The sequence below is a fragment of the Uloborus diversus genome, chromosome 3 (assembly GCF_026930045.1).
Source record: "Uloborus diversus isolate 005 chromosome 3, Udiv.v.3.1, whole genome shotgun sequence".
NCBI lineage: Eukaryota > Metazoa > Arthropoda > Arachnida > Araneae > Uloboridae > Uloborus > Uloborus diversus.
Genome location: NC_072733.1, coordinates 90,279,133 through 90,292,950, shown reverse-complemented (window position 1 = coordinate 90,292,950; position 13,818 = coordinate 90,279,133). Strand labels below are relative to the sequence as shown.

The window sequence follows — 13,818 nt, the reverse complement described above, 5'->3', positions numbered from 1 at the left end:
TTGAAGAGATTCAATGGGGAGGGGGGCGGGCAAGTTCCCTCATAGTTTCCAAAAACTTCACCCTGTCTTCAGAAAATTTTACTTGAGTCCACTATCCCTCCTGTTTGTATTATTGCTAACTCCCCCCCCCTCCCCCCCGGACCCGTGCTGGATATTGGATTTTTCCTGAGGTGAGGCTATGACTTCACACTACCACATTCTTCTAACTTTCTTCAAATTTCTGTATAAAGCTTCTTTTTTTTTTAAGGAGAATTAAGGGGTAGTGTTTTTAGCATCAAAAAAAAACCTTTTTTTACTATTTTTTTTAAAGAAAATGGTTTGATTAAACTTATTAAAATGTTTTATGCATTATTATGTATGGTTTTAAGAATATTCTATCAATTTTTGATCAAAAAATATCCTGAGACAGGCCGGTGACAGAGCTTTTCCCAGAGCATCTTTGGAGAAAGATGATTTGCCATTTTCACTGTATTGCTGCTGACATTTATATGAAATCAAATTCCATTAGAATGCAGTCAAAGTATTAATTAATCCTCCCCCCGTACTTTCTCAGATCTTTTTTATTGTTCAACTTTAAAATTTTGGCAGCCATTTGAAATTAAAAATACTATTTTTCACGAAAAAATCCGCAATTTGTTAGTGAAAAACTCATTAAAAATGTTTTTAAAAGCTCAAACTCAATGTAGGAGGAGGCTTTTTATGTTCAGAATGTGTGTAAATTTGAAATGAATCAATCAATTGGGTTTAACATTGGAGGGAACACAGACTTTGAGAAAGCAGTTTTCAGAAAAACGGGTTTGAAGTTTTAGAAGCTAAAAAACATCAATTCCAGCTCCATAGAGTACAGTCCCAGCAGCAGCTTTGATCTCCTGAGCCTCTTCTTTTTTCATTGATTATATTCAGTGGCGGATACAGCCGGCGGGCAACCGGGCATTTGCCCGGTGGGCTGGTCATGTTTGGGCCATTCAGTTGCCCTGTCTACAGACAACAAAATGTAAATACCGCTACGTAAATTCTCTAGCTGCAATCCCTGGTAAGGCATAGGCTCAAGCCCAGGCGGCAGGTGGAGGGGGTAAGGCCGGCATCAAAGGGGCCGTGGGGATGCTTCCCCACCTCAGTTTTTCAGAAATGGGGCCTCCAATTTCATTTTAGTAATGCAATAAATTTCAGGAAAATGTTGGCAGTATTAAAAAGTTAAAATACTTTTGCCCCATTGTCAGTTTCAGTTACGAATGACAATTCACATTTACTTTACTTATGAATGACAATTCACATTTACTTTACTTATGAATGACAATTCACAATTGTTATGAATTGTATTTCATAAATACAAAAAAATGAAGCAGTAACACGATCACTCAGCACATTCACATTGTGGGACACTTTTTACTAGCCATAAGAAAGCTAAAGGAAATTTTCTGAAAATATAGAAACCAATGTGCTTAAATTCAAGAAAAGTCTCAACAGTCCTGTTATTATTGATAATTTCAAGTTAGGTTAGTTGTGCATAAGTATTTTGCTTGGGCATATTTGTATGCAGCTTTATTCTAGATGAAAATTTTTCAAAATCATTTTAAAAATTCTTATTGATTCTGTGGCTATGCCAGATTATGTAAATTTGGCATCACGTGATATGCATCACGTAGAAGATATAAAACCTTGTCGCGACACGCAAGCGAGTTGCTTGCTATCACTTTAAGTTTATTTCCTACATTTTTGTTAAGTATAATGTGTGCAATATTTTAGAACTCAAATAAAAATCAATTATATTTTTACGTAGTGAGATTTCAGCTTATACATTTTTAGCTACTTCAAATACTCACTACAATTCCAAAATTGTAATTGATTTAAATCAATTAAACTATCACAACCTAATTAACTGATATATTTGAATGTATTGAATTTGGGAAAGAATTGATTCATATACATGCTTATTCATTAAAAAATATATGAATCAGTTATAAAATCAGTTCTGAGAAGTCCTTCTATTGAGGTCCAACTAAACTAGAATTCTTCCTAATTTCAAATTTTAATACATACCCAGCATTAAAATAGGATAAAGCTGTGACCTCTGGTTCTGCCTTCTGCACAAAAAAAAATTTAGACCATCATAATCTTATCTTTGAGATTATTATTAATATTTTAATTCTGTTGAAATTTATTCTTTTTTTGCTCTAAAGTGGGAATTTGTGCTATTCTTCTATAGGTCTAGGATTTTTCTTTCGTCAATGAAGGAAAAATCAGGGAACAAACATGCTTTTCAATAAGAACTAGAACTATATTACTGCAATTTCTTATTGTTACTGCCACTCATTTCAAAAAAATCTGCAGCTTAGAGCATCATTTTTGCAGAAAAATAAATATTTAGTATCCAAATCTTTGAATATTATTTATTTTCCCCATAACAGTAATTGGTGCAGATTAACTTTTCTCCCCCTTTAAGTGAAATTTAACTGCAGCTACTACAGTAGCATCGCTACTTGTAGCTCATTACTTCCGACCACTGACCTGGTCAACTGAATATAAATTCCTTACTTTTCAACATCCTTTTTTGTATTCATTTTATATTGAATTAGTAGCATGATATTGTTTAATTTTTTCCTTTTTTAGGTGACTTATCTCAGCAGCACATGCATAGTTTATCGAGTATATCTCTTAGTCCAGATAACCCAGCAACCAAGACATTTATTCCTGACTACACTGTGGTAATGATAACTGAAACATTATACATGAAAATTCATTGGGCTGTCTATCTTGCTGCTTATCGGGCTACACTTATGGAAAGACATCATAAGTTAGACCCTGAAAATGAAGAAATGTTTAATAATAACTGGGGGAAAAACTTTCCCTTTTCATCAACTGGCTCATTAAATCGTTTGCAGCCTGAGCAAACTCCCTTGAGTGTAAGTCCAGGACAAAATAACCGTAAAAGAAGTGAGCAAAGTCCTGCTCCAAACCGAGCACCAAATTTCATTGCTGCTACTGATGCAGCAAAAAGACGTGCCAGTGTTGAAGTTGGATGCATAAATAGGTGTCCGGAATCTGTTATTGCTGTTGACGGAGCAATAAAAATTCCAAAAATTAAAGATTTAGCAATTAAGTCAAACGTTATGTGTAATTCTTCAGAAATTCCAATGATTGATATGCAACATAATCTAAATAGTGTTGTGGAAGATGAGAATAGTCATGAAAATTTCGATTCAGTTGAAATTGTTGTTAGTAAAAAGCTTAAGGATGGCATTAATGGGAAGAAAAAGGCATCTGTAAATGGTACTGCTGAACCAACTAATGAAAGGACTAGATTATTATATCCCTCTGAAGCGTAGACATGTAATACTTAAATTGAATCTTTGTGATTAAAATGTTTCTTCAGGGATATTCAGAAAGTTAATCCGTTATATATTGATACTCTAAAGTATACAAATATATAATAATAGTACTTGATTCTGCAAATTTGTTCATTTGTAAGAAAATGGAAATTTTAATCTCTATTAAACCATGTCTTCTATCCTATGCATTTATGCTGAAATAAGTGATTGAAGAGTTATTTAGTGCATCTTCATTATGAAATTGTTTGAAATATTACAAACAATACTAGTGATATAATAAGAAACATGTCTAAAATTATGTATGCATCGAAAAATTGTTGAATATATTTAAATAAGCAGTTATAAGTCTTTGTAACTGTTGTTTTGAGTTTATTTTGTTTCCCTAGTGATATCGTAAACATATATTCTAGAGATATTTATACATCGAAAAAACTTTACCACATGTGAAGAAGGTGTTATCTGATTGTAAATATTTTAGAGGTATATTTTTAGGTTTTTTTTTTTTTTTTAGTTCTTGTAAAAGACTGTATATTTTGAGTGTATTCAAACCATTTCACTTACATTAAACTTGCTTTTTAAGCATTTATTTATTTCCACCTGCATTTAACCAAGAAGAATCAACATATATTTTCATAGAACTTTGTTTTCTATTATAATTACGGGAGTACCATTGCTGCCTATATTTATATATATGTGTATATTTTTTAACATAAATGTAATTATATGTATCAAGATATGAACAACATGAAATCATGGACTGAATTGCTCATTTGAAAGTACAACTTTATATCATTACTCCTTATAGTTTGTTTTTCCTTAATAAACTCTATTTGCTGCCCTAAACTTTACCACCTTTTTGGAGCTTGTTAGGACAAAATTTTTCAGCTTTAGTCTTGAAATATGTTTGTTTAAAATATGATTTTCATGTTTTATGTTTGAACATTAAACCAATGTGTGTCTCTCTTCATTTTTAAACACATCCAATGCATTTACATTTAGTTCCCAATTGTGTTGCCTTACAATGATTGAGTAACTGTAGTTTATTACTATTATTGTCAACTTGGAGTTAAGTGCCTATTTTCTAATTCAAAATGTATTGAAGCAACGCTAGCTTCATTTAAAACCTTTTTTTTTTTAATTTTTTGCATTTTTTAAAAATTTGTTTGTTTATTTCAAACATTTGAATTTTATCAGTACATAGCATACAGTGTTTGCGTTTTAACCTGCAAAACCTCTATTTTTACAACCGTTAATCCTAGATGCATGCATTCAACTGCAAAAATGTTCAAAATCAGATGCAGGGTTAAGATATTGAAAGTTTGAAGCAAAAATTAAAATTCGCCAAAAAATACAAAATTTAACTTTTTATAAGGGCCCTAGGTCCCCCTAACTTATATGCAGGGAAATAATCTCCATTGAAAAATAATTCCAACACAAAAGGTTTGACATTAGTACAACCATTATTCACCGAGATATGAAACGCAGCGTTTTGTGACTTACACCACTTCCCACTTGCCGTCAATAACACCTTTTGGGGGAAAATATAGCAGTTTACTAGGGTTTTAAATTATATGTATGCATAGAGTGGTTTTTTAAATTGATTAAGGTTTTGTAGTGCGTTTTTGCGCATCGTAGCATAACATTTGCATTTATTTTTGAAAATATTAATACTTTGTTTTTTCTTTGACAACCTATCATTCTCCTGAAAGGGCGGTAAGTTCCAATCTCATCTTCTACACAGCCTTTAAAACTTTGAACTCTAATATCTCCTTGAGGTCGCACATATGTCAATTTTTTTGTGATTATTTCCCTAAATACAGGTTAGGGGACCTAGGGCCCGTATAAAGTTAAATTTTGTATTTTTTGACACATTTTATTTTTACTTCAAATTTTCAATATCTTAACTCTGAATCTGATTTTGAACATTTTTGCAAATGGAAGCATGCATCTAGAACTAACGGTTGCAAAATTAGAAGTCTTGCAGGTTAAAACGGAACACCCTGTATACTTTACCTTTGTGCCTGCTGTAGATTTTGTGGCTCAAACATAAGTAAGGCACATATTTGCAGAAAAAAATGTTAATCCATTTAAGTTTCTGTAGTGTTCAAATTTGTGCCTTATTTATTTTGGTATTTATAAGGAGTATCTAATTTTTTCCTTTTTATTTACAAAATAATATTGTTTTTAGGATGTTTTAAAAATATTTCTAAAAGCAATACAATATATAATTTATTGCGCTTTGTAACAAATGGAAATAGTTTAGTGGTTTCATTTCCTAGTGCCACGGAAAAATATTTCTATATGTGTCAAAGTATTCTAAATTATTTGTAATCTTTCTTTTCTTTTTTTTTTTTTTTTTTTTTTTTTTTTTTTTTTTGTACTTGATGTGTTTATGCTGGTTCTACTTTTCAATGACTGAGGTTCAAACTTCTTCACAGTATTATATTTATTTGCTGCTAATATCTGAGCATGGTTCTAATTTCATTTCTTTGTATCAGATAGATTAAGTTATTTTCCTGTGCTTGTTTATTGTTGTGTTTTTTTTTTATTACAGAGATGCTTTTGTTATTCCTTTTTGTTTTAAGTTCTCCCATTTAACATTTCTAACATATTGTCATGGCACATTATACATGTATATATGAATCATATAACTGTTAATAAACCAATGTAATTCATTTTCATTTTAAAGTATGTAGTATTCATGTCAGATAAAAGTATTATAATGTTGTGTTCATTCTCAATAGCAGAGTTAACCTTTACGCTGTGATACTATATTTTTAAGTGTTTAGAATTCTGTGTAACTATGCTTTTCAGAAATCCATTTTATTGTTTTTAAACAAATATAAGAATTCCTTTAACTAGGAAAATGCCTTCTCTTTAATTCACCTTGTAAAATGTTGCTAACAATTTGCCTACTTTAATTTAGTTTTGTTTGATTTAACACTATTCTTTATGTACTTTTGAAATTTTTTGTTTGTTTTTTGAATTAAGTTATGATTAAAAAATAACTTCTTTAGTTATGGTAATCCTTGCTTATTTTTCAGTTTATGTATTTGTAGTAATTATATTTTGAAACATTGGGTAGATTTGAATGAAGTGAAGATATCCAGCTTAAAAATTACATTTCAATTGCAATCATCATGTAAAAAAATAGTTTTTTTTTTTCTATTTAAATTTTTACTACAAGTTACTTCCAAACATCGTGGTTACTTAATGAAATAATTTTCTTTAGGCTCTTTCCTTCTTAAACTAATAAATGACTAAACTTTAAAACTTTTTCTCATGTTTTTCTTTCAAAATAATTTAACTCCACTCATTGAGAAATTACTATTATTCTGTCATGGGCAGGCAAAGGGCAGTAACTGCAAATTTTTAATTTTTTTTTTCTTTTTTTTTTTTTTTTTTTGTATGTTTGTCATTTGTTGTATGTTAGCTTTATTGTACAAACTTGCTTATTCGATTTCCCCTCAAAAAAAGATAGATTCAAATTCAAACATTTCCCTATTGTTAGTATTGAATCAAAAATGCATTTCATCAAATATTTCAAACTCATTTTTGCATATACTGCCGTTTACACGCTCACACATTTACTTTTATATAGGGTAAGTGCTCCAGTAGTCGGCAAGGACATAAAACCACATATAAATAAAATATGTATGGCTCAAAATCGGATATGATGCATTCCCTCATTACTTCACCTGTCCCCAACTATCATCCAACAACAGTGAAGTTGTAAGTACGTTTTATTAAGTAGTAATGAGTCATTTTATTTTAAATGGTGTGCCCATCATCCTAGTTTGCGATTCTGCTTATTTTTTTCTTAAGAAGACACTTCCTCTTTAAATGTTAAGTACCCTTATTCTTTTCGTTCTGATGTAAATTTGCTTTTACTTCTGTTTTAATGGATAGTGTAACATTAGGTTTAAATTGAAAAATAAACTCTTTCTTTGACTCAGTTTTAGAGGGGTGGCCGACCATTGGGTACTGAATTCTTATGCATTTCCAATAGTCGGCCATGGCAGATTGACCACTGGTTCTATACTGTTTTGTTGATCTACCCAGTAGTCAACTGCGTAGCTAATATGGATTTTCTAATGTTCATCAAATACTAATTGAAATAAAGTATTTACATAGCGGCAATTTAGCTGTTGTGAGAAAAAATTCCCTTTCTAACATTATTTCTTCTAAAGAAAGCGTTTAAACTCATTTCCAATTACCATTCTACGAAATGTTCTTTGATCAGTTAAAAATGCTCTTTCAGCTACAGGCACTTTAAATTTACAGTTACAGATTAGAAAGTCCTTGCATTTACATGGTGAAATATCAAACAGATTTTCTTCACCTAATTTTCTAATAGACCAAGTATTTTTTGAAACATTTAGTTACACCTTCTCTTTTTAAATGTCTCTTAACATTACGATATTTCACATGATATTTTCTTACCTAATTATTTATTTGTTGATCCGTTACAGCAGGAAGAGAACTTTCGAAATTGGAAGATTGGGCAAAGAGCATTTTGGGCGCCGGGAACTTTGGGCAAGTTCTTCACACAAACTATCGAGTGCTTTCTATACTCCTGGACGGTGCAACGAAATGGGAGAGAGCTTTGTATCTCTTCCAAAAGAATGGACCATCTCGAAGGACTGGCTGCAACGAGTAAAAATAACGCTTGAACAGAACCAAATAATTCCATTTTTTGAGGACACATCTTTGTAGCATTTAGTCCAATTAAATTTAATGAACGGACCCCACCAGGAGCAGCATTTCAGCATTTCATTTGGGGTGTCAAGTTTCTTGAATATGTATTACCACAGTACGGTCCCAAGCACACATTAGCTAACTGGAAGTGGTCATAAAATCGGCTTAATATGAATAAAAATTAATGTTTAGAAACAATTAAAATTTTGAATCACTTTCTAATAAGTTATCATGCAAAACATCTCGATACTAAAGTTTTATACCTTTTGGAAAAGTTTTAATGCATGATTTTTAGAATTCGGAAGAGCAGGGAATCAGCAGGGAATCGTGTTACTAATCTATCGGTGCCCAGTGTCATGCTGTTTTGCCAGTACAGCTAAACATAAAAGATGGTGAAAAAGCTCATGCCCTTCATCATGTATGACTTCGTTTTTGCCCATTGTGCATCAAAAATAATTCTCTAACCTTCTCAGACGTAAAAAACAATCTTTCTCTACTAGCTCAGCTGAATGGAATAGTTGAAAAATAATTGACGTAGCAAAGTTATGTATGAAAACACTTTATATCTTGCTCTTCTGAATCACCCAGGCAACTTCAAAAATTTTGAGGGTCTTAATTTTTCATCTTTGAATTATCTAGTCTCGTCGGCACTCTCAGCTTCAATGAGATATCATCTGCCTCCAGCTATGTTATTCACTATTCCAGATTGATGAGTCCATAACAAGGACAAAACTGCAGTCTCTGGACATGGTAACCGGTCTGTTGGTATATTGCTTGTAAATTTTCTTGCCTCGTGCTAAAAATTTTACTCATAATTGAAACATTTTATTTTTCGTTTCAAAAATCCAATCCAGATAATATACTAACCATACAGAAAAAAATTATCATCAAATCTTGTGTTAATTTCATTCGAAACTAAACCTATTAACTTCATACAAAATTTAAAAAATCAATGTTTGACTTCACATCATCATGTGGATTTTTGTAGCTTTTTTTTAAATTGGCTCGGAAGAAGAATTTTTTAAAAAGTTTCACGCTTGATTGAAATATGCATCTACAATATGCAAAATCTATTTTCAGTTTCAATTGTAGATTGAACTATGGTAGTATGCTGCACAGATCAGTTGTAGATTGAACTGTGGCTTGAATAGTCCGAAAATTAAGAGTAGTGGATATAAGATGTTTTGATAGAGTAATGCATTTTTCTAAAACTTTCCTCGGTACAAACAAATTGAATAAAAATTCAAACAAAGTCAAACATGCTAAAAAGGCATGAGCTTTTTCATCATTGAAAGAATCTTTTTGCAATAATTCTTCCAGTCGTCAAATCACTACTTTGAAGTTTTAGAGTAATGTTTTTATGGTTTTAACTCTTGAAGACCATTTTCTGTCACTCCGAGATTGCATAATTATAGAGCCCCATAACAGGTATTTTTTGATATGTTTTTTTACTTCCTTTTACAAAAAAGGAAGTATTGTATTCGCGAAAAAATTTTCTCTCAAAAATTGACCTTAATTTCATTTTGCTCACCCCCGAATGAATTTTAATTTTTTTTTTCGACTCGACCACACGTGGATAAGTACCTAAGAACGTATAGACACGCGAAATATCCATTTTGACGATTCCCGAGTTAGTTACAATGAGTTTTCTCATGATGTCTGTATGTATGTATGTGCATATGTATGTCGCATAACTCAAGAACGGTATGTCCTAGAAAGTTGAAATTTGGTTTGTAGACTCCTAGTGGGATCTCGTTGTGCACCTCCTCTTTTGGTTGCATTCGGGTGTTTTTAAGGGGGTCTTCTGCCCTTTTGTGGGGGGGGGGGATCATTGTTAATTTCTATGTAAACTCAAGTGGTGTTACAATTTTGCGGACACTTGGCGATATACGGCCAGTCTTTTGGTCGCCAAGTTTTGTCGCCAACTTGGCGACAAATTTGGCGATTTTTTTTCTTAAATCTGGTTTCAATTTGGCCACTGTTGGTGATATTTAGTGAGTAAACTATTGAATCACATTAAAATTACCAGTAATGGGGAAATGACATTAAACTGGAGTAAAAGGAAGTCATGTGATGCACACATCAGCTTGTTTAATTCAATAATCACATGCATTTTTAATAAGTTTCTAAGAAAGCATATAATGCATTGAGCAGCTGAAACATGTTTCTAGCAATACACTTAAAAAATGAGCATAAAAGTGAATGTAAAATATGAAGGAATTTTCTTGTGAAAACCATGCAGCCATACCTCTTTGCACGTCCCTCTCATATTGGACATACCATCGTTACACTGGGCACACAAGTATGAAATATTTAGCCTATATGATAAAATGTCTTCTTTAGTTAAAATTAACCATGTTTTCTCTATCAATTTCCTATGTTCTGAAAAGGCCGGAAAATACTTCATGAATTTCTAAGTCATCATCCAAATAACGAAAAACACTTTTTATAGTCTGGGAATGTGTCGAGTTTCATCAAATAGCTTCTGAGAACCAGCGAGATTTTTTTAAAGCATGTGTTATTCTCCAACAGCATTATTTTTTGAAGGCTTTTTTTAGCTGGAAAAAATAAAAATCTTAGCGTTACGCACATGAAATGTTTTCGAGAATCGGCCTAATGTATTTTTTCTTAGGGTACATTTCATACAAATAATCCTTTCTTATGGAAAAGGTTCTCGAATAAATTTGTAAATGAAAAAAAAATGTAGAATGTTTAGCATATGTTATGTTTTCAACTACAGTAGAAGACCATTATTACGCCGACCTATATAACGCAATTCTCTATAAACCGCACTACTTTTCAGAAGTCAACAATAGGTTTTGAAATTAAGAAACTCCGTCTGTTTTGTCTTGCAAACATAAAAATTGTTAGGCAAATTAAATTTTAAAACAGTTTTTAATCTTTCTATTTTAATTCAAAGTTTTGAAATGAAAATTAGTGTTCACAGTTAAAAGAATATATCAGATGGCTCTTGAAAATGTAGCTGTTATGCAAATTATGAAGCTAGAAGAAGTGCAGGATAATTCACTTTCTTGTGATTGTGAAACATATTTGAATGACTAATTGTAATATTGGTGCTTTAATACTCATTGCAGATAAAACTCATTCTGAAGTGCTAATACATAGATATATTCCAGGGTTGGGTTTTGGACTGTCCAAAACTGGTTTAGGACAGGACAGGTGGTTTTTACCGTCTAAAACTGTCCTAAAGTGTCTTAAACTGTCCAAAAGTATGCTAAGCAAAAGGAGTGTAATCTATTTAATTCGTATTTACTGCAATATTCGTAATGCATAAATGTAGATATTAATGAGGCTTAGTTAATGAATATTTGATAATATTTCTCTCCAAGATGTTCTTTTAAAAATATCTTTAAACAAATTGCCAATAATTCTATTATATAAAAACTTTTTTATGTAACAGTTGGTAGAGTTATGAAAGGAAATTCACAACACTACCAAGACAACTAATTTCAGTTCCATTTATAACTCAAAGGAATGTTATTAAATGTGCAATATTTAGGTGCAAAAAAAAGCTTAATTTTTTTTAATGGTTTTTGCAAATAAGTTTTACATGATGTTTTAATGAAAATTATTTTTTAAATCAGATTAAAGAATAAGAAATTGATGATTGAATATTTATATTCTAAAAGCTACGCTACTCTTTTTTTTAAGTTCATATTTTGAATATAATAAATTCTGTAACTGCAAAAAATTGTAATTTATTGCATTCAAGTCAATTACTGAACTATATTTTGAACACTTTCTCTTGCATAAATGTCAAAAAATTTGGTTTATGGGGGGAAAAAACTCATGGGTACAAATTGAAATTTTGAATGATTTTTTGAATGAACTAGATTAAAGTCAGCTGTATAAATAACTTACACATATATTTATACTTGAATGTTCACATTGATTAAAAATATTAACTAAATATAATTTTGACACATTTTGATCTTTCCGTTGATCTTTTCTCACAAAATATAGTTTCTCAAAAAAAAAAGTTTTGGACACAAGAGTTTTGAACAGGATGGTAAAAAGCTTGCCAACCCTGCTTTGATTTGCACATGCATAAACATAAAGAAATTTGGTTACTATTTTCAATAAAAAAATATAAATAAATAAACTCATGCATACAAATTGAAATTTTAATCAAGAATTCAACCTCTGTGTAACTATATTAAAATCAGCTGCATAAATAAGTTGAATGTTCACGTTGAATAAATATTCAATATAAAACATTTATTTGATACATTTTATTCTGTTTTTGATGTTTTCTCACAAAATACAATTTTTCTAAAAATATAGTTTTGGACACTTTCGGACAGTTTTGGACATAAGGACGGTAAAAACCAGGGTTTTTACCGTGGTTTTTACCCTTGTGTCCAAAACCTTGCCAACCCTGATATATTCTGAATATTATTTTCAAAATTAGTGAAATGATCTATATAACGCAAAAACCTGTATAACGCAAAAGCTCTGGTCCCAAGGTGTGCGTTATAACGGTCTTCTACTGTATTTTATGAATGTGATACTCAAACAAAAACAATATTTTAAGAACAGTAACTTTTATTTGCATAGAACGATAACACATAAAAAAGCACCTATTACCATTTATGCTACGCGTGAGTTCGAAAAAGAGCTAACGCTCTAATTATTTAGGTATTAGGAACTCCCAATCAAAAACTAATGTGCAAAAACTAACATTCAGGCACTAATACTTCATAATACATAGCGGAGACCGGGGTTAGTTGTTAAAAATTTTTTCAATAATTTTTTTACGCTAAACTATTTCAATTATTTACACGCTTGAAACTTTAAAATGCATCTAGAATGTTTAACATTCATAACATATTTTTTAAAAAATGATTAGAAGTTACTACAAATATTTCAAGTTTTTTCAATAGATGTAGATTGTAACAACTTACCCCACCATGGAGCATGTTGTTACAGTATATGGGGTTAGTTGTTACATGAGATATAGTTTAGTAATGAAATGAATTTTACACATTTTCTGGTTTATTCTGTTAAATTTAAAAAATTCTTAACAACATTAAAAATCATAAACTTTTTGGCTTTACAGATTTACTTCACTAATGACTTATTCTAATAAACTGTCATTATCATTGTCCGAATTACAATTTTTACAAGCATATAATTTATCAAACTTAGCACTCGATCATGTGCCCATTTGTCACAATTACGACACTGAAGCCGTTTAGTTGATTTTTTGGATTCTGAGTCGTTTAGAGCACTCTACACTGTTAAAAAAAACCTGAAAGTTCAGGTAGTTTTCTGACTGATTTTAACAGAATATTTCCGTAATGGCTTCAAAATGTATTTTTTCCTTACAACAACAGAAATATCACGAAATGAAATAACGAAAACCAAATTTTTTCCATTTCTAGGGTAGCCGCTGTGCTGTTCTTTCTTAGTTTTCTGATTATCCTTCAAGTTATGATAAACATAACTTTTTGATAGTGCTTATTAAGTCGCACTGTTCCATGTTGTTAATTAAAAGCTTATTTAGAATAACAGCTCAGATGTCGTAGGCAAAATAGATAGCTTGCTATTTCATGTCTGGAGAGTAATATACTCGTATGTCGAAATTGTTTTTACGCCTTTGGCTTTGTAGGTTGGGAAAAATGTTCGCGCCATTTTCAGACAGGCAGATGTGTTTTGATCCCGCAGGTGATTTGTTGTGGGATTTACTTAGTATTAGAATATTATTGCGGTGTATTATTTTGTTCAATACTTCAAACAATTCTATTCGTTAGTCGTATTGTGTGTTCTA

At 31.1% G+C, this 13,818-nt stretch overlaps 1 protein-coding gene across 1 annotated transcript in view; it reads left to right on the top strand.

Moving 5' to 3' along the window:
• The window catches only part of LOC129218841 (unextended protein-like), a 154,004-nt gene extending 150,281 nt beyond the window's left edge, over positions 1–3,723 (top strand). The window contains exon 8 of the mRNA XM_054853162.1: positions 2,611–3,723. Within this exon, the coding sequence (XP_054709137.1) occupies positions 2,611–3,326 (716 nt within the window). The 3' untranslated portion in view covers positions 3,327–3,723. The remainder of the gene's footprint in view (positions 1–2,610) is intronic.
• Positions 3,724–13,818: the final 10,095 nt, after the last annotated feature.